This window comes from Protopterus annectens, chromosome 14.part0, assembly GCF_019279795.1.
Source record: "Protopterus annectens isolate FY-2018-M chromosome 14.part0, PAN1.0, whole genome shotgun sequence".
NCBI lineage: Eukaryota > Metazoa > Chordata > Ceratodontiformes > Protopteridae > Protopterus > Protopterus annectens.
This window is the reverse complement of record NC_056748.1, coordinates 795,499,645-795,518,930: the sequence shown is the minus strand read 5'-3', so window position 1 is coordinate 795,518,930 and position 19,286 is coordinate 795,499,645. Positions and strand designations below refer to the sequence as shown.

Below are 19,286 nucleotides of genomic sequence, written 5' to 3'. Positions count from 1 at the left end.
AGTTGTATTGTATTCCTTACCTAGGCCCTGATCACAACGTGCCTTGCTGTCGGTTTTGTGCTAAATTTAACCAAAGCACTATTGAGCATCAGTATATTTTTGCTCAAGATTCAACTACCTTGAAATGTCGGTTAGCAATCAGACTACTGGAGTTCACAAAAAAGCAAGGATAAAGACAGATACCAGACAGTCGAGGTCCAAAACAGACTAAGCTTCTCCTAAACCAGTCGCCGGTACTCAGGGAGGTGCTTTTGCAGCCTCTGATACCTGCTACTTTTGAGTCACCGGCCTCTACCGAGACCCATTCGGTGTCCGGTATGCCGCGAAATTTGCAAAGTATTGAACCAGTGGATGTCTCTCCCTTAGGTTGGTCTGGATGTGCTAAGCAGGCACCAGCTTCTGAGGGTGTTTTCAGGCCTCAACATTTTTATATTTAAACCGCCATTAACAAAAACAAGGTAAAAAACAACTTTGTCTAAAAAACAGACGCATGAGCCACGTGCTCAGGCCCCTATGCCTAAAAAAATAAATGATCAAAATGGCTGAGGATTTAATTACCTTGATCAGGTGTTCCCAACGCCTCCCCCCTGCTAAGAGGCCTAGGCAAGGCACTTGATTATGAATCTTCAGGTCTCCATTTCATCTGATTCCTCTTCTGATCAGGAATTTTCTATTCCACCTTATGAGGATTCTGATGTAGAGGAATCCGTCCCATCTGCATCTCCACCTGAGTATCTCTTTTGGAGAGACTTTGCATACGTTAAGGGAACATTTGCACTGGGAGAATTAGGACTTCTCTGAATCAAAAAAGGATCTTAGGGATTTCCTTCTTCCTCAGCATAGGCCTTTGACAGTACCTCCTGTTTTAGACATTGTTGATGTGTTCTCGGAATCGAGTATTGCTCCTGATTCCCTGCCCCCGGCTCCTAGTAAGCCAGACAGATATTACAGGGTTCCTGACTCCCACAAATGTCTTTTCAAAAATCCTGCTGCTGATCCTGAGCCTAGATGTTCATGTTACACTGCTGCAGTCATCACACTTGGGTTATCCTGTTGTCTGGCGGTACTGCAGTAGGCCGAATCCCAAAGTCTTGCTCCGGCGTCAGTTGTCGTCGCTTCTTCCCTGACGTCAGTGTGACAGGGGGATAAAAGAGGCAGCCGATGCCATTTTCTCCAGTCTTTCTTGCCGCGCGGTGCCCGAAGCAGAAGCAGTTGGCAAGTGCCAGTCGGCTAGCTCTTGAGATTTTTGAATCTAATTTCAGTCCGAAGTCTTCTCTAAAGCTAAGGACCCCATTGGGGAAACTTTTCTTGCATCAGACCGATGTCAGACAAAGTTATTAATTGCATTTCTTGTGGGAAGCAAATACTTTATAAGGATTTTCATACTTATTGTATTCCTTGCCTAGGCCCAGACCACGACGTCTCTGGTAATCTGTTTTGTGCTAGGTTCAACAAAGGTACAATCAAGCGCCGGGCAGATTTGGCCAGACATTATTTTGGCAGAAAATTTAATTATAGCATGTCGTCTGAGCAACCGACATCAGCATTGATTAAAAAACGCAAGGAAAATGACAGGCAACCAAGGCCAGATACCGAGGCCTCAGCAAGGCCTGCCGCCGGTTCTCCGGTTTTCAGCGAGGTGCTTACGCAGCCCCTGACTACCGCAGATTTAGAAATTCTGACTGCCTCCCAGACCGAATCAGCTGGGACTCAGGAGCTGGTTCCATCTCGCCCCTCGGACGCCAACCCTGACTGTGATCCGGAGATTTTGGACAGGCCTTCGGTTTCTGAAGGTGTCTTCAAACCAACAACTATCTCTAAGTCTTATGCTATACTTAAAGCCCCCTTAAGTTAGGAAACCGGGTCCACAGTCCCCCCCCCCCCCCCACAGGCCCCTATGCCTAAAAAACAGATGCTTAAGATGGCTGAGGATTTATTTAACCGTATCAGGGGTTCACAACCCCCTCCTGACAAAAGGCCTAGACTGGAGGAAGATTATCCTTCCTCTGACCAAGCATCCATTTCCTCAGCTAACTCTGAGGACCAGGATTATTCCTTCCCTCCTTATGAAGACTCAGATGCTGAAGAGTCCATTCCTTTGTCTCCCCTCCTGAAGACTACTCTTTCGGGGAAACTTTACACACCATGAGGGAACACTTCCACTGGGAAGGCCAAGATTACTCTGACTCTAAGAAAAGACTCCGTGAGATGTTCTTCGTTCCACATTGCTGCAGTCCTTACTATTGGGTAGTCCGCTGTCCAGTCGGCCCGAATACCAGAGTATATGGCTGACGTCGGTCAGGGCGAATTAGACTGACGTCAGTACGTCAGGGTACTAATGCGCATGACCGACGTCATATCCTCAGTCTTTCTTGCTGCATGGTCCGATGCAGAAGCAGTTTTGCGAGTGCAGGTTGGCGTTCTGAAATATTTCCGAAACCGGAGTTTCAGACCGAATCAGAGTTGGCTAAGTACCCCGTTGGGGAACATTTTGGTTTTTTCTTGCCTCAGTATTTAACCGGATGTCAGAAAAAGTGAATAACTGTATTTCTTGTGGGAAACAGATACCTCATAGGGATTACCATACCTTGTGTATACCTTGTTTAGGGCCTGAGCACGACGTTGTTGGATGCCGCTCTTGTGCTAGGTTTAACAAACGCACTATTAAGAGGAGGTTAGACTGTGCCAGGTTAGTGTTTGGAAAGCGTTGCAATTCTAAAATGCCGTCGGATGCTCAGACGCCCGCTTCGTCCAAGAAGCGCAAGGACAAAACAGCGAAGCCTAGGGTTGATGAACCGGCAGTCCCGGACGTCGGTTCTTTAGAAGGCTCAGTGGAGCCAGAGGTATTGCCAGGAGTTTCTTTGGAGTCTCAGGCAGAGACTTTACTGTTACAGGATGTGCCTTCTCAGGAGGTAGGCCAGGCTGAGGGGGCTTCTCAGGTAACTGTTCTTCCCTCTCTTCCCAAGGTAGTTAGAGCCTCTCCTTCTGTTGCCAAAACTTCTTTGAGAGGTAGGCCAAGTTTAGCTTCAGTGGGGGCTTCTCCTAGCACTTCAGGTTCTGTGCCTAAGAAACATATGCTTAAAATGGCAGAAGATTTGATTACTAGGATTAGAGGTTCTATGCCCCCTCCTGATAAGAAGCCTAGGGTGGAACCTGAGTTTGAGTGTTTGGAACAGTATTCAGAGGCTTCAGAGTCTTCTGCGGAAGATTTGCAGGAGTTTCCACCTTATTCTGATGTGGATGATTCCACTCCTACAGCTTCTCCTCCTGAGGATTTCTCATTTTCAGAGACTCTGCATTCCATGAGAGAACACTTTAAATGGGAAGGCCAAGATTACTCTGATTCCAGGAAAAGGCTTAGGGAATTATTATTTTTACCCCAACATAGGCCCTTAGCTATACCTCCTGTGTTGAATGTGGTGGAAGATGTTTTTGCAGAGGCTTCCCTGAACCCTGACTCTTTGCCTCCTGCTCCTGTTAAACCTGATAGGTACTATAGGGTGCCCGAAGCTCATAAGTATTTGTTTAAGAGTCCTAGGGCGGATCCAGAAACTGTTTCTCAGGGGCCTAAAGGTGTTAAGGCCTCTGTGGTTAAAAATCCTGTTCCCACTGATAAAGAGGCAAGGGCTTTGGATAGGTGGGGAAAGAAAGTGTATACTTCTTCCACTCTAGCCATGAGAGCGTTGAATTGTCAGTTTCACATGCTAAAATATCAAAATTATCTCCTTTCACAATTGAAATCTAAGGTGGATGCTTTAGCGGAAGGTATTGAGTTGCTGGATTTAGTTCATGTGTCTGAACAAGTAGGTAAGCATTCTTTGCAATGTGGTTTTGATGCTGTACAGGCCTCTTCGAGGGTGGCTGCTACTAGTTCTGTTCTTCGCAGGCATGCCTGGTTGAGGGATCAGAATTTAGCTGAGCATGTTAAGACAAGGATTTTGGATGCTCCTTTACAGTCTGATGTGTTGTTTGGTTCGCCTGTGGAAGCAGTTTTAAAGAACATAGAGGACAAAGCTAAGTCTATGCAAACTGTTAAAGATTTTTTGCAGGTGCAGCCACCGAAGTTTAGTAGAAATTGGCCTGCTAAGGGGTGGACATATCCTGCTTATTACTCCCAGTCTAGGGGTAGGTCTAGACGTGGTAGGGGCAGAGCTCAAAGTTCTTTTAGGCCTAGAACAGGGAGCTCACCTGCTCAGACTTCTGGTGAGGGCAGGGGTCAGTCCTTTCGTAAACAGACCCAATGACCTGCCTTTTCAGCTGCCAGAAGATTCTCGTCTGGCAGCTCCTTTGGGAGGAAGACTGTCTCTTTCAAAGAAAATTGGGATTTAATTACTCAAGACAGATGGGTGTTGGATATCATTCACCACGGTTACAGGTTTTATTTCCATACATTGCCCCTTTCAAGGCATGCCAGACGTTCCTCCTCCACAAAGAAAAGAGGCTCACAAGCAAATTTCTCAGTTACTCCAGATGGGGGCCATTCAGCCAGTCCCTGTATCAGAAAGGGGCCTAGGATTTTATTCTCGCCTGTTCCTAGTAGCAAAGAAGGGGAACACGTGGAGACCAATTTTGGATTTATCTCTCCTCAACACTTATCTGGACATTCCAAAGTTCAAGATGTTGACGTTACAACAGCTTTTACCTCTGCTGGGCAAAGATCACTGGATGGTAACTTTAGATCTCAAGGAGGCTTATCTTCATGTGCCTATACGGCTAAGTTGCAGGAAGTATCTGCGGTTTCGAGCTGGAAATTCTCATTATCAGTTCTCTGCATTGCCTTTTGGCTTATCTACTGCGCCCAGAGTATTCACAAAGGTTCTGGCTCCAGTGATAGCTTACTTCAGGCTACAAGGAATTCAAATCTATCCTTACTTGGACGACTGCCTGATTCTGGCTCAAGAAAAGGAAGACCTTCTACAGCATCTGGAATATGTTATAGCAGTGCTAAGATGCCTAGGGTATTCTGTGAACGAAATAAAGTCCAGTCTAGTACCCTCTCAAGACATGTGCTTTCTGGGTGTGAGACTGAATACAGCAGCCCAGATGGCCTTTTTAACCCCGGACAAACAAAAGAGTCTATCACATTACTTCCATCAACTATCTCATCAGTCCGTGCTGACTGCAAGGACAGTCCTTCAAGCATTAGGGTTCATGGCATCTTGTATTCTGGTGCTTCCCAATGCCAAACTGCATATGAGGAAGCTACAATGGTATCTCAAAATGTATGGACACAGCACTGCCAGGATTTGGACACTGTCATTCAAATAATACCTTGCCTTCAAAAGAGTTTTTGTGGTGGGCTCAGGAATGTCACCTAAACAAGGGACTCTCTGTGACCCGGCCAGAGGCGAGTCAGATTTTAACGACAGATGCCTCGGACATTGCTTGGGAGCTCATCTAAATGGAAAGTGGATACAAGACAAGTGGCCTGCCAGACTACAGCATCTACATATCGACATGAAGGAGATGTTAGCAGTCCAGTTTGCATTAATGGCTTTCAAGGAGTTACTTCTTCCAGGGCAGGTGTTGATTCTAACAGACAACACAACTGTCATGTGGTACATCAACAAACAAGGGGAACACATTCTTACCCATTGTGCAGGCAAGCAATGATTTTATGGGAGACTGCGCTCAGCTTGCAACTAACTCTTCAGGCAAGGTTTCTGCCGGAGCACAGAACTCCTTAGCAGATGTGTTAAGCAGACAAATCATGGATCCCCACGAGTGGAAACTGGATCTTCATGTATTTCAAAGGTTGACAGTGTCCTGGGGAACTCCAGACATAGATCTGTTCGCTTCTCCACTAAACCACCAGCTGCCAAAGTTTTGCACAAAGAGGTTACATCACACAGCTTGGAAAGTGGATGCTCTCTCTTTCAGTTGGGAAAATCTTCATGTGTATGCGTTTCCGCCTCTTCCTCTTCTTCCAAAGGTGCTTCTAAAGGTCAGACAAGACAAGCCAAGGATGATTTTAATAGCTCCAGATTGGCCTCGGCAGCACTGGTACCCATTACTGAGGAGTCTCGTAAAGAAGCCTCCATGGCCTTTACCCTTGATTCCGCACCTGTTGTCTCAGAGAGAAGGCCACCTGCTCAATGTCAAGCTTCGCTCTCTTCATCTAACAGCATGGCATATTCTGTTTTGAGAGACAGCCGGTCTCAACTTCCTCAACAAGTTTTAAATGTGATTATGGAAGCTAGAAGACCTAGTACAAGGAAAGTGTACGCAGAAAAATGGAAGAGATTTTTATTTTGGAGTGCAGCAAGGAATTTGGATATTTCTGAGCCTAATTTGAGTGTGTCTCTTCAATATCTTACTGAGTTATTGGACAAAGGTTTGTCCTTCTCTTCCATTAAGATTCATGCTGCAGCAATTTCAGCTCACTATGATTGTGACCCACCATTGTTTTCGCATCCTTTGTTCAAGCAGTTTCTCAGAGGGGCAAAGAATATAAGACCCCCACGTAGAGCTCCTACTCCTGCTTGGGATCTCAATTTTGTGTTGGAAAAACTTACTCTACCACCTTTTGAGCCTCACGGGTACTGCTGATTTGAAATATTTGTCATGGAAGACTGCTTTTTTGTTGGCTATTACTTCTGCAAGAAGGGTTTCTGAGTTGCAGGCCCTTATGGCAGTAGAGCCCTTTCTGATTTTCCATAAGGATAGGGTATCATTACGTACTAATCCTTCCTTTATGCCTAAGGTGGTTTCTAGTGTGGCTTTAAACCAAACTATTCATTTGCCCACTTTCTATGCAGATCCCCAAAATAAAGGGGAAAAGATTTTGCACACTTTAGATGTACATAGGCAGTTGCGTTATTATTTAAGCAGGACTAAGGACTTCAGGCAGTCTCAGCAGTTGTTTGTTTCTTTTGCTTTGAGTTCTCAGGGCAAGCCTGTGTCTAAGCAAACTATTTCTAAGTGGATTGGGTTTTGCATTTCATTTTGTTATTCCCATCATGGCAAGGAGATTCCAGCTGGGATTAGGCCTCATTCCACTAGGGCTACTGCCACTTCAACAGCATTTCTAAGGGGTGGCAACTAAGGATATTTTGGAGGCAGCTACATGGAGTTCAGTGCATACTTTCTCTAAGCATTATCACCTTCCTCTCTACTCTAAGTCTAGGGCTGGTTTTGCCACAGCTATTTTGCAAGGCATGTTGTCAGCTCCTGCTTCTTTATGATTTGCCAGCCTCCCTTACCTCTGCTTTGGGATTCTACCCAATAGTAGGACTGCAGCAATGTGGAGCGAAGAACATAGTACAGTTTTGTACCTACCATAAATGTAGATGTTCGAGGATCCACATTGCTGCAGTCCAATTACCCTCCCTCCTTCCCTCTGTGTTTAGGGGTGGTTGTGTAGGTGAGGTTATATGTTGATATTTTTGTATATATTTCTGTATATATTGTACATATTTTTGGTGCAGGTATTTTGGGCCTTGTCTTTTTAGGGTCTTCTGACATCTGGGGCAAGAAAAGACTGAGGATATGACGTCGGTCATGCGCATTAGTACCCTGACGTACTGACGTCAGTCTAATGCGCCCTGACCGACGTCAGCCATATACTCTGGTATTCGGGCCGACTGGACAGCGGACTACCCAATAGTAAGGACTGCAGCAATGTGGATCCTCTAACATCTACATTTATGGTAGGTACAAAACTGTACTTTTCTTCTTCTCCCATAGCATAGACCCCTTGCAATTCCTCCAATTTTAGACATTTTGGATGTTTATACCGAATCTAGTCTAAACCCAGATTCCTTACCTTCTGCACCAGCTAAACCAGACAGATACTACCGAGTTCCTGATTCTCATGTTTCTATATAAAAGCCCTGTTGCAGACCCCAAAACCATTTCCCAGGGTCCCAAAGGGGTTAAGGCCTCTACTGCTAAGAATCCACTACCTTCTGAGAGAGATTCCAGAGCATTAGAAAGATGGGGGAAGAAAGTGTATACGTCTGCCACTTTGGCCATGAGGGCCTTAAACTGCCAATTCCACATGCTAAAATACCAGGAGTACTTGATTACACATTTAAAGCAGAAAATGATCCCTCAGACAGATCAACCTGATTTCAAAGATGTACAGGATTTGCTGCATGCAGCAGAACAGGTGGGAAAGCATACCTTAGTGTGGTTTTGATTCATTGGAAGCCTCATGTAGAGCAGCTGTCACAGGATCTGGAATACGTAGACATGCTTGGCTTAAAAGAGCAAGCCTTACCAGAACATGTCAAAGCAAAGTTATTGGATGCTCCATTGCAGAAAGATGTGTTTGGTGTCAAAGCAGAGGAAGTTTTAAAGAAAATGGAAGAAAAGGCAAAATCTATGCAGACAGTTAAATATTTTTTTTACAGGTACAACCTTCTCGTTTCAGCAGAAACTGGCCATCAAAAAACTGGTCCTTTCCTGCATTAGACAGACCCCAAAGGGGTAGGTACAGACGCCCAAGGGGCAGAGGCCAGCCACAAGGTTCTTTCAGGCCTAGACAATGGCACACAACAACTCAGAGGTGGAGACGAAATATCTCAACCCTTCAGGAAACGCACAATGACTTCCCTCTTCGCCTGCCAAGCAAAACTGCCCTGGCAGCACCTTTGGGAGGAAAACTGGCTCTATTTCCACAAAATTGGCGCATCATAGCAAAGGACAAATGGGTTCTGGATATTACCCGAGGCTACAGATTTCATTTTCACACTTTACCACGGATGAGAGGCATGCCAAATCTGCCTCCAAACCAATGGGCAGAGGCACAAATGCATATTTCAGCTCTCATGGATATGAAAGCAATACAAAAGGTACCTACAAAGGAGCAAGGTCAAGGTTTTTACTCAAGACTATTTCTAGTACCAAGAAAGGACAAAGCCTGGAGACCCATTTTAGACCTCTCAATTTTAAACGCTTACCTGGAGGTACCCAAATTCAAAATGCTCACACTACAGCAGCTTCTTCCCATGCTAGGCAAGGTGTCTTGCCTGGTAACGTTGGACCTCAGAGGCATATCTGCATGTCCCTATCAGACAAGATTGCAGAAGATACCTCAGATTTTTGGCAGGTACAACGCATTATCAATTCTCTGCATTGCCCTTTGGCTTATCTACTGCACCCAGAGTATTTACCGAATGCCTGGCATCAATAATTGTATACTGCAGACAACGAGGAATACAAATTTATCCATATCTGGACGACTGCCTGATCCAAGCGGACAGCAAGGCCATTCTATTACAGCATCTGGCATTTGTAACAAAGCTGCTAAGTTGCCTAGGGTACACAGTAAACAAAAAAGTCAAAGTCAATACCCTCACAAGACATAATATTTTTGGGTGCCAGCTTAAATACAACGGCCCAGATGGCTTCTCACACCAGACAAAAACAACTGACTCAATACTTCAAAAAGATGGCAGCGTTTACCCAGCTCACTGCAAGGAAAATCCTGCAGGCATTGGGGTTCATGGCATCCTGCATTCAACTAATTCCACATGCAAAGCTGCATATGCGGAAATTACAATGGTACCTGAAAAGTGTATGGACTCGACACAGGCACAGCCTCGAAACAAGTATATACCTCTCATTCCCTGCCTTCAAAAAGAGTTCCTATGGTTGGCTCAAGCATGTCAAATAAACAAGGGTCTTCCTTTTGTCTTACCTCAAGCAAACCAAACTATGACAACAGATTCTTCAGACTGCGCCTGGGGAGCACACATGGCAGGACAATGCATGCAGGACAAATGGTCCGCAAAACAAATGCATCTACGCATCAACCAAAAGGAGATGCTAGCTGTGCAAAATGCACTGACAGCCTTCAAGGACCTCTTGCATCCAGGACAACTACTAATAAGGACAGACAACACCACAGTTATGTGGTACATAAACAGGGAGGAACACTCTCCTACCCTTTATGCAGACAGGCAATGACCTTGTGGAACACAGCATTGACTTTCCAAGTACAACTGCAAGCACAATTCCTGCCAGGAAAGGAAAACATATTGGCAGACGAATTGAGCAGAAATTTGTCAGATCTTCACGAGTGGTGACTACACCCACAAGTATTTTCAATGATAACTTAAAGGTGGGGACGCCCAGACATAGATCTACTTGCCTCCCCCAACAATTGCCAACTACAGAAATTTTGCACAAGGATTTATCATTCCCTAGCCTGGTAAGTGGATGCCGTATCATTCAGTTGGACAGCATTGATGGTCTATGCCTTCCCCACCACTACCTCTCGACCAAGGTATTACTGAAAGTCAGATCAGAGAGACCTCAAATGATCCTCATTCCTCTGGACTGGCCCCATCAGCATTGGTACCCATTACTAAGGACCTTGACTTACAGCCCTCCATGGATCTTGCCTCAATTCCCACTTCTGTTGACTCAGCAAAACTCAGATCCTTCACAGTCAGCTCAAGACTTTAAATTTAGCTGCATGGAGAATACCTTGAATTATCAATCAACACTTCTCTCAAAGGACGTCCTGAATGTCATTTTGGAGGCCAGGAGGCCCAGCACCAGAAAAACGTACTCAGACAAATGGAAAAGATTTTGTGCATGGAACCAAGCTAAAGGCCAAAATCCTTGGATACCAAACATTCCTCAAATACTTAACTGAGAATGCTACACAAAGGCCTTTCTTTCTCATCCATTAAGATCCATGCTTCAGCCATTTCAGCTCAGTATAATATGGATCCTCCCATATTCTCACACCCTTTACTAAGGCAGTTTCTCAGAGGGGCTAAGAATATGACCCCCCCCCCCCGAAAATCCCCAACACCAGATAGGGACCTCAACTTAGTTTAAGAAAAATTAACACTGCCTCCTTCCGAACCAGCCTTCTCAGCAGAACTACAATATTTGTCATGGAAAACAGCTCTGTTGCTGGCTATCACCTCAGCAAGCAGGGTCTCAGAACTACAGGCACTTATGGCAGTGGAACCTTTCATTATTTTCCATCAGGACAGAGTCTATTTACGAACCAACCCTACCTTTATGCCAAAGGTAGTATCCAGTGTGGCTTTGAATCAGACCATTCATTTACTCACCTTTTATCCAAACCCCCAGAATAAAGGAGAAAGACTCCTTCACTCTTTGGACATTCACAGACAGCTACGTTACTATTTGGATAAGACAAAGACCTTCAGAAAAACTGACCAACTCTTTTTATCCTGTGCTGCAGGTTCACAAGGAAAGGCTATTTCAAAACCGACCATCTCCAAATGGATAGCACATTGTATCCGCTTTTGCTACTCACACCATGGGAAAGCAGTGCCTATTAATATTAGGTCCCATTCTACCAGGGCTACAGCAACCTCAGCAGCCTTTCTCAGGGGGGTTCTAACCAAGGACATTCTGGAGGAAGCTACTTGGAGTTCAGTGCATACCTTTACCAAGCACTACCACCTTCCATTATACTCAAAATCCAGAGCTGGTTTTGCCACTGCAGTTCTGTAGGGCATCCTAGTTTCACCTAACCCAGTTTAGTACCAGCCACCCATCCATAGCTTTGGGATTCAACCCAAGTGTGATGACTGCAGCCGTATAACACGATGAACATAGTACAGTTTTGTACCTACCATAAATGTAGATGTTCGAGTGTATGTACTGCTGCAGCCCAGGTTACCCTCCCACCATCCCCTCTACATACCAGGGTGTAAGTTATAACTTCATGTACATCAATCTATTGGATACATGCCTATATGGTGTATTTGCTAACAGCTAGTACTATTGTTTATCTACTAAGGTATTTTGCATAGTTATTTGTATTGCCTTCCTAGTTGGGGGCACCTGACATCTGGGGCAAGAAAAACTGAAGAAAATGGCGTCGGCTGCCTCTTACCTTTCTGTCGCACTGACGTCAGGGAAGAAGCGACGACAACCGACGCCGGACCAAGACTTTGGGATTCGGCTGACTGCGGGACCGCCTGACGGCAGGATAACCCAAGTGTGATGACTGCAGCAGTATATACACTCTAACATCTACATTTATGGTAGGTACAAAACTGTACTTTCTCAGGGTCCTAAGGGTGTAAAGGCTTCTACAGCCAAAAATCCTACCCCTTCTGATAGATTCCAGGGCACTGGATAGATGAAGTGAGGTTTATACGTCTGCAACCTTGGCAGTCAGAGCTTTAAACTGCCAGTTTCATATGCTTAAATATCAACAGTATGTTATGGGCTTACTGAAACAGAAAATGATGATTTCTGATTGTGTGAAAGAGTTACAGGATTTATTGCATTCAGCAGAACAGGTTGGATAGCATACTTTGCATTGTGGTTTTGATTCCTTGGAGGCCTCTTGTAGAGCTGCCGTTACTAGATCTGTGATAAGAAGGCATGCCTGACTCGAGCAAAAACTGCCTGATCATGTTAAGGATGAATTGTTGGATGCCCCTTTGCAGCATGATACTCTGGTAATAAGTCAGAAGAGGTTTTAAAGAAAATGGAAGACCAAGCAAAATCTATGCAAACTGTAAAAAAAAATCTTGCAAGTGCAGCCACCCAGGTTCAGCAGGCACTGGCCTAGTGTCCAACAGAGCCACTCAGGGCAAACCCAGATGCTCAAAAGGCTCCAGATATCAATCACAGGGATCTTGCAGGTCAAAGCAATGGGGTGCCTCCACCTCCAAATCTGGAGGTAACAAAGCACAACCCTACAGTAAACAGTCCCATTGACTTTCCTCTAAATCTCCAAGTACTTATCTTTTGGCAGCCCCCTTGGGGGGGGGGGGGAACTAGCACTTCATGCTCAGAATTGGCAGTTGATAATCCAGGACAAGTGGGTATTAAACATAGTATCCCAGGGGTACAGATTTCATTTCCATACTTAGCCAATTCTAAACGGATGGCTGGATCTGCCACAAAACCAGTGGGCAGAGGCCCAGAAAAAGTCATGTCCCTCATGGAAATGGGGGCTGTTCAACCGGTACCAGAAAAAGGACAAGGATTTTATTCAAGACTGTTCCTGGTACCCATAAAAGACAATTCATGGTGTCCAATACTGGACTTATTGATTTTGAACACATTCCTGGACATTCCAAAATTCAAAATGTTGACTTTACACCAGCTACTGCCTATGCTAGGCAAGAATGCTTGGTTAGTAACTCTAGACTTAAGAGGCATACCTGCATATCCCAATAAGGAAATCTTGCAGAAGATACCTCCACTTCAAAGCAGGTTTTTTGCATTACTAATTCTCTGCACTGCCCTTTGGCTTATCTACTGCGCCCAGGGTCTTATCTACTGCGCCCAGGGTCTTAAAGTGCCTGGCACCAGTAATTGCTTTCTGCAGACAAATATCCAAATTTATCCTTATCTGAACGATTGTCTCATTCAAGCAGAGGACAAGGACACTCTTCTTCAGCATCTGGTGTTTGTAAAAAGGCTTCTAGTATGCCTAGGGTACACCACAAACCAAAATAAATCACAACTGGTACCCTCTCAATTACATTCCTAGGTGCAAGCTTGAATACAACTGCCCAGATGGCTTACCTCACTCCAGACAAAGTTGACCACATATTTCAATCAAATGACGACAAAATCCCAGTTATCTGCAAGACAAATTCTGCAGGCTTTGGGGTTCATGGCATCCTGCATTCTAGTAATTCCATATGCGAGACTGCATATGAGGAAACTTCAGTGGTAATTAAGTTTGAGTCAACATTGTCACAGCCTAGAAACAATGATTCCTCTCATTCCCTGCCTACAACAGGAGTTTCTTTGGTGGGCAAAGACATGTCACCAAAACAAGGGACTGTCATTCACTCTACCTCCTGCCACCCAAACCCTAACTACAGACGCATCAGACTATGCTTGGGGAGGGCCCACCTGACAGGGAGATGCATTCAGGGCAAATGGAGCCCAGACCAAATGCATCCCACATCAACCAGAAATAAATGCTAGCTGTTCAGAATGCTTTGACAGCCTTCAAGGACTTCATCCAGGACAACTACTGATAAAGACGGGACAACATCACAGTTATGTGGTACATAAACAAGCAGGGGGGTACCCACTCCTACCCCTTTGGCAGACTAGCCATGGCGTTGTGGAACACAGCCCTGACTTACCAAGTACATCTTCAACCTCAAATTCTGCCAGGAAAGCAAAATACTCTGGCAGCCCTAAGCAGAAATCTTATGGACCCGCACAAATGGAAACTGGATCCACTAATCTTCAGCATGTTAACACAGAAATGGGGAAGCCCAGACATAGTTTTGGGGAGAGACCGAGATCTGTCAGTTGAACAAATTCTGCACAAGAGCTCATCACAAAAAAGCATGGAAAGTGGATGCTCTGCCCTTCAGCTGGAAAAACCTATCAGTCTATGCATTTCCCCTCTGCCTCTACTCTCCAAGGTCTTACTAAGTCACAGTAAACACCAAAAATTATTCTAATTGCTTTGGACTGGCCTCGCCAACACTGGTACCCACTTCTAAGGAATGTCGTGCCTTCCTCCGTGGTACTTGCCTCAAACACCTCATCTGTCTCAGCAGAACTATCAAATTCTGCAAACTCAGCTCCAAACTCTGAATCTTGCAGCATGGCTACTCAACTAATTATTCAAACCACATCTCTCAGTAAACCTGTGGATGTCATTTTGGAAGCCAGAAGGCCTAGTGCTAGAAAATCTTATGCTGATAAATGGAAGAGATTCTGTGCTTGGAACCAACCACAAGGAATAGACACACTACTCAAGACTGGTGTGGTATCCTTCAAGGCCCCTGAGCCAGTGGAAATCACAACCCAAGCTGCGGAAGCCCTTACAAATGCCTTCTATGAACACCTCCAGGACTGCATGGATCAGGCAATCCCAAATAAAACCAAGACTCTTTCCACAAAGGGCAAACGTCCAGTCTGGTGGACCCCAGCCATTAACAAACTTTACAATAAGAGGAGAAAGCTATTACATGATAGAACAAAATCCATAAAAGGGAAGTCACCCCTGATCATTATTAGTAAAAAAATACGAGCACTCATAAAATCAACTAAGGCCAATTTTGAGAGAAATTGCCATGGATTCAAAGGACAATCATAAGGCCTTTTTCAGCTATGTTAGGAACCTGGGTGGAAACTCCCAGATATGCTCAGAATTAGTCCAAAATGATACAAAAATCACTGAACCCACAGACATTGCCAACATACTGGCAGACAGGTTCAGTGCAAACTTCACCCCTCCCCCCCAAAGGAGAGATAACTATCCCAGCGGAGTGTAGCCTCCCAGACATCTCAAATGCGCAGGTGAAAGCTGCTCTCTCTAAAGCTAAAAACACAGCATCAATGGGACGGATGGTGTCCCCGGCTGTGTGCTACACGAGCTAAATGAGGAATTAAACCCGCATAAGGCAGCTGTTTAATCTCAGCCTTACCACAGGATACGTGCCCAAGGAGTGGCGTGCGGCAACTGTGGTCCCACTCCACAAAGGCGGTGCCACTACGGACCCTGGTAATTACCGCCCATAAGCTTAAGTCTAGTCTGCAAAGCTATGGAGAGGATCATAATGGAGCTCATAAACAAAGATATAAGGGACTTGCAGACATTGGACCCGACCCAGTTTGGCTTCAAGGGAAGATCATGCCTTTTGAACTTGGTCGACTTCTTCGAAACAGTCACCAAGGCCATTGATGAGGGAAAGGCAGTCCATACAGCCTACCTTGACCTTGCAAAGGCTTTCGACACAATACCCCACTCGGGTATTGTAGAAAAACTTACCAGCTTAAATGTAAACCCATATGTCACAAGATTGGTTGCAAACTGGCTTAAGGACAGAACCCACAGGGTTAGAGTTACTGGCGCTATGTCAGACTCCAAGCCGGTAACAAGTGGTGTCCCACAGGGCTCTGTCCTTGGCCCCCTATTGTTCGGCATCTACTTCTCAGAAGTACAGGCCAACATGGGAGGACTTTGGCTGGCAAAGTTTGCAGACGACTGCAAACTGGGCGCCATAGTGGAAAGTGCATCGGACACGGATATCCTTCAGAAGGGACTCACGGAAACAGATAGCTGGTGCCAGAGCCATGGCCTGAAGTTAAACGCCAAAAAATGTATAGTCATACCCTTCGGGAAAAACAAGGTAACCCCAAGCTACCATATAGGTGGCAATCCACTAAGCACAGAAGAGTTTATCAGGGACCTGGGGACCCAGGTTGACAGTGGCCTTTCTTTTGACACTCACGTTGCTAAAGTGGTTAGAAAGACCTTCTACATTGCCCACCTGATCATGAAGGGATTCACATCCAGATCTATTGAGGTCATTGTTCCCCTGTACTCTTCACTATTCAGACTAATGATAGAGTACAATGCCCCATTCGGGATGTATCTCACCCGACATCTGCAGCAATTGGAGAGACCCCAAATGTTCCTCACCAAAAGGATAAAGGGACTCCAAAATCTGTCATATGCTGCCAGATTGAAGAAACTCCAGCTCTATTGTCGCATACAGTCTGCTCAGAGGTGACATGTGCCTGACATACAAGGCCATGTCCAACCCAGAATTAATGGACATGCTCCACCTCAAAAAATCCAAATCCACCAAAACCACTAGAGCAAGCGACTTAAACCTTCACACGGATATAAATAGGACGTGCTGGAGGGATAGATTTATCACTCAGAGACTCCCTATGCTGTGGAATAAAATCCCGGTCCATGTGAGGCAGAGCACCTCGCTGACTCTGTTCAAGAGAAATCTAGACCTGTGGATGGGAGATCGTAGGTTTACCCCGGGAATCATCTCTGTGTCGCTGCTGGACAGAGGCACAACAAACTAATGGGCACAGTATTTTTTCATATAAGGGGTGGCGTAAGCCACACAAACTTTGGGCTAGGCTTATAAATGCCTTAGGGCAGATAGCCTAGTATAAACCTATGAAACCTATAAGGGCCAATATTCCTCAGATTTTACAATACTAAACTGAGATGCTTGATAAGGGCCTATCCCTTAATTCAGTAAAAATCCATGCCTCTGCCATCTTGGCTCATTACAGCACAGAGCCTCCCCTCTTTTCTCTTCCACTGCTAAAACAGTATCTCAGAGGGGCCAAAAATTTAAGGCCTCCCAGGAGAGCACCAACTCCAGCATGGGACCTCAATTTTGTGCTGGAAAATCTCACCCTGCCTTCTTTTGAACCAGCGGCTACTGCGGATATAAAATTTCTATCTTGGAAGACAGCTTTTCTTTTGGCAGTCACTTCAGCTAGAAGGGTTTCGGAACTACAGGCTTTCATGGCGGTGGAACCTTTCATTATATTCTACCCAGACAGGGTGGCCCTAAGGACCAACCCTTCCTTTATGCCTAAGGTGGTATCCAGTGTGGCTCTTAACCAGACCATTCACCTGCCAACTTTTTTCCCAAATCCGCAGAACAAGGGGGAGTGGATTCTGCATTCATTGGACGTGCACAGACAACTAGGATTCTACTTAAACAGGACAAAATCTCTAAATGTTTGAGCAACTACTGGTAGCATTTGCTGCAGGATCGGAGGGGAAGGCTATATCAAAGCAGACTATTTCTAAATGGATAAGCCACTGCATTCGTTTCTGCTATTGGAACCATGGTAAACCTGTGCCCAAGGGGATCCAGTCCCATTCCACCAGGGCTGCCTCTACTTCAGCAGCTTTTCTCAGAGGGGTCCCAACCAAAGACATTCTAGAAGCTGCTACTTGGAACTCTGTTCATACGTTCACAAATCATTTACTTCTCTTCTCTAAATCTTGGGCAGGCTTTGCTACTGCAGTCCTGCAGGGCTTTATAGCTGCTCCTAATGCTGTTTAGTTCATCCTCCCATCCATAGCTTTGGGATTCTACCCAAATGTAATGACTGCAACAGTGAAACACTAAGAACATAGTACTGTTGTGTACACTTAACATAAATGTAGATGTTCGAGTGTATTCACTGTTGCAGTCTGGGTTACCCACCCGCCATCCCCCATTCTATACCTTTTCCTTTCCTTCACTATACTCAAAAGCCTTTGTGGTGTATTTGCTTTTAGTTGAAGGTAAATTTTAATGTTTCTAAGGTGCATTTATATATTTACAGTTTATATATTTTTGCTCCCAATTTGGGGGGCACCTGACATCTGGGGCAAGACTAAACCGATTAAAATGCCATCGGCTGCATGTTTTATACCTCTGACGACCTGACGTCATGGAAGAGGAGACAGCAACCGATGCAGGACCCAAGACTTTGTTATTCAGGCCGACTGAGGGCAACCTGCCAGCAGATTACCCAAATGTAATGACTGCAACAGTGAATACACTCTAACATCTACATTTATGGTAAGTGTACACAACTGTACTTTTTCTAGTGACTGAAATGTTTGATATAGTTATAGAGCTAAGTGTGTAATGCACATTTAAAGATTGTAGTGTATTTTTCAAGTGAGAATGAATGAGCCATTGATTTAGTATATGCAGTTAAGGAGAGAAATGGCAAATTTGAGAATTTCTGAAAGTAAATTTTAGCATGTTTGCAGACTGCTAGTCTACATTGTTGTATAGGGAGTTTTACTGCTGCTTAGGACAAATGAATGTGAGCAAGTAGCTTGACATGTGTCCTAACGGGCAGAAACATTAAGCAAAGGAGTATCTGTGGGGGGGGGGGGGGGGGTAAGATGTCTACTCAAGTTTTGGTGTTTTTTATAGTCAACTTATGGTGTACAGTTCTAATTCTTTCTTTGAAATCAGTTTCCAGTTCTAAAACACAACACTTACAGCAATGACTTAGAACGCATGGTGAAAGAAAAAAAGGAGTTAGAAAGGTAAGTTGAATCTCAAATGTTTTATCTTGTTCAGAAGCCTCTTGTTTTTGTGTTTTGACTTATGGTAGGATGTAAATATTTTGAACAAGACTGTCTGCTTCTAGATGACTTAGAGAGATAAGATTCAGAAAATTTGTCTTGTGTTAAAATCATAAAACACATTTTTGTTCAGAAAAAAAATTGAGTAGTGTACATTATCTTGCATACAGGAGATAAAAGATCTGTTAAACTCAGGGGAACTTATTGGATAGCAACCTTGGTTCTAGAGCTCTTCTTTCTGTGATAGTGATGTATATGGTCTTCAGAGAGCCAAGGTAGCATGCATGGTTTATTTTTATTGTGATAAATGCGTAGTGTCCCTTTTTTGTTTTGCAATGTGTAGTACATGAACCATCTGCCATATAGGGTAACCATTTATTGGTTTATGTATGTGGTTAAAGCATTCTTTACACAAGTAATCTACGTGGTATTTGTATCACTTTGCATTTGGTAGTTAATTACATTGGTAAACTAGCTCTCAGAAAGAAATTTTTTTTAAGTA

The 19,286-nt window shown here is 44.6% G+C and overlaps 1 protein-coding gene across 1 annotated transcript in view; it reads left to right on the top strand.

Annotated features, from left to right (window-relative positions):
• Positions 1 to 19,286, top strand: part of LOC122788732 — a 1,291,644-nt gene that overhangs the window by 795,928 nt on the left and 476,430 nt on the right. The window contains exon 6 of the mRNA XM_044055624.1: positions 18,672 to 18,745. Coding sequence (XP_043911559.1) covers positions 18,672 to 18,745 — 74 coding nt within the window. The remainder of the gene's footprint in view (positions 1 to 18,671; positions 18,746 to 19,286) is intronic.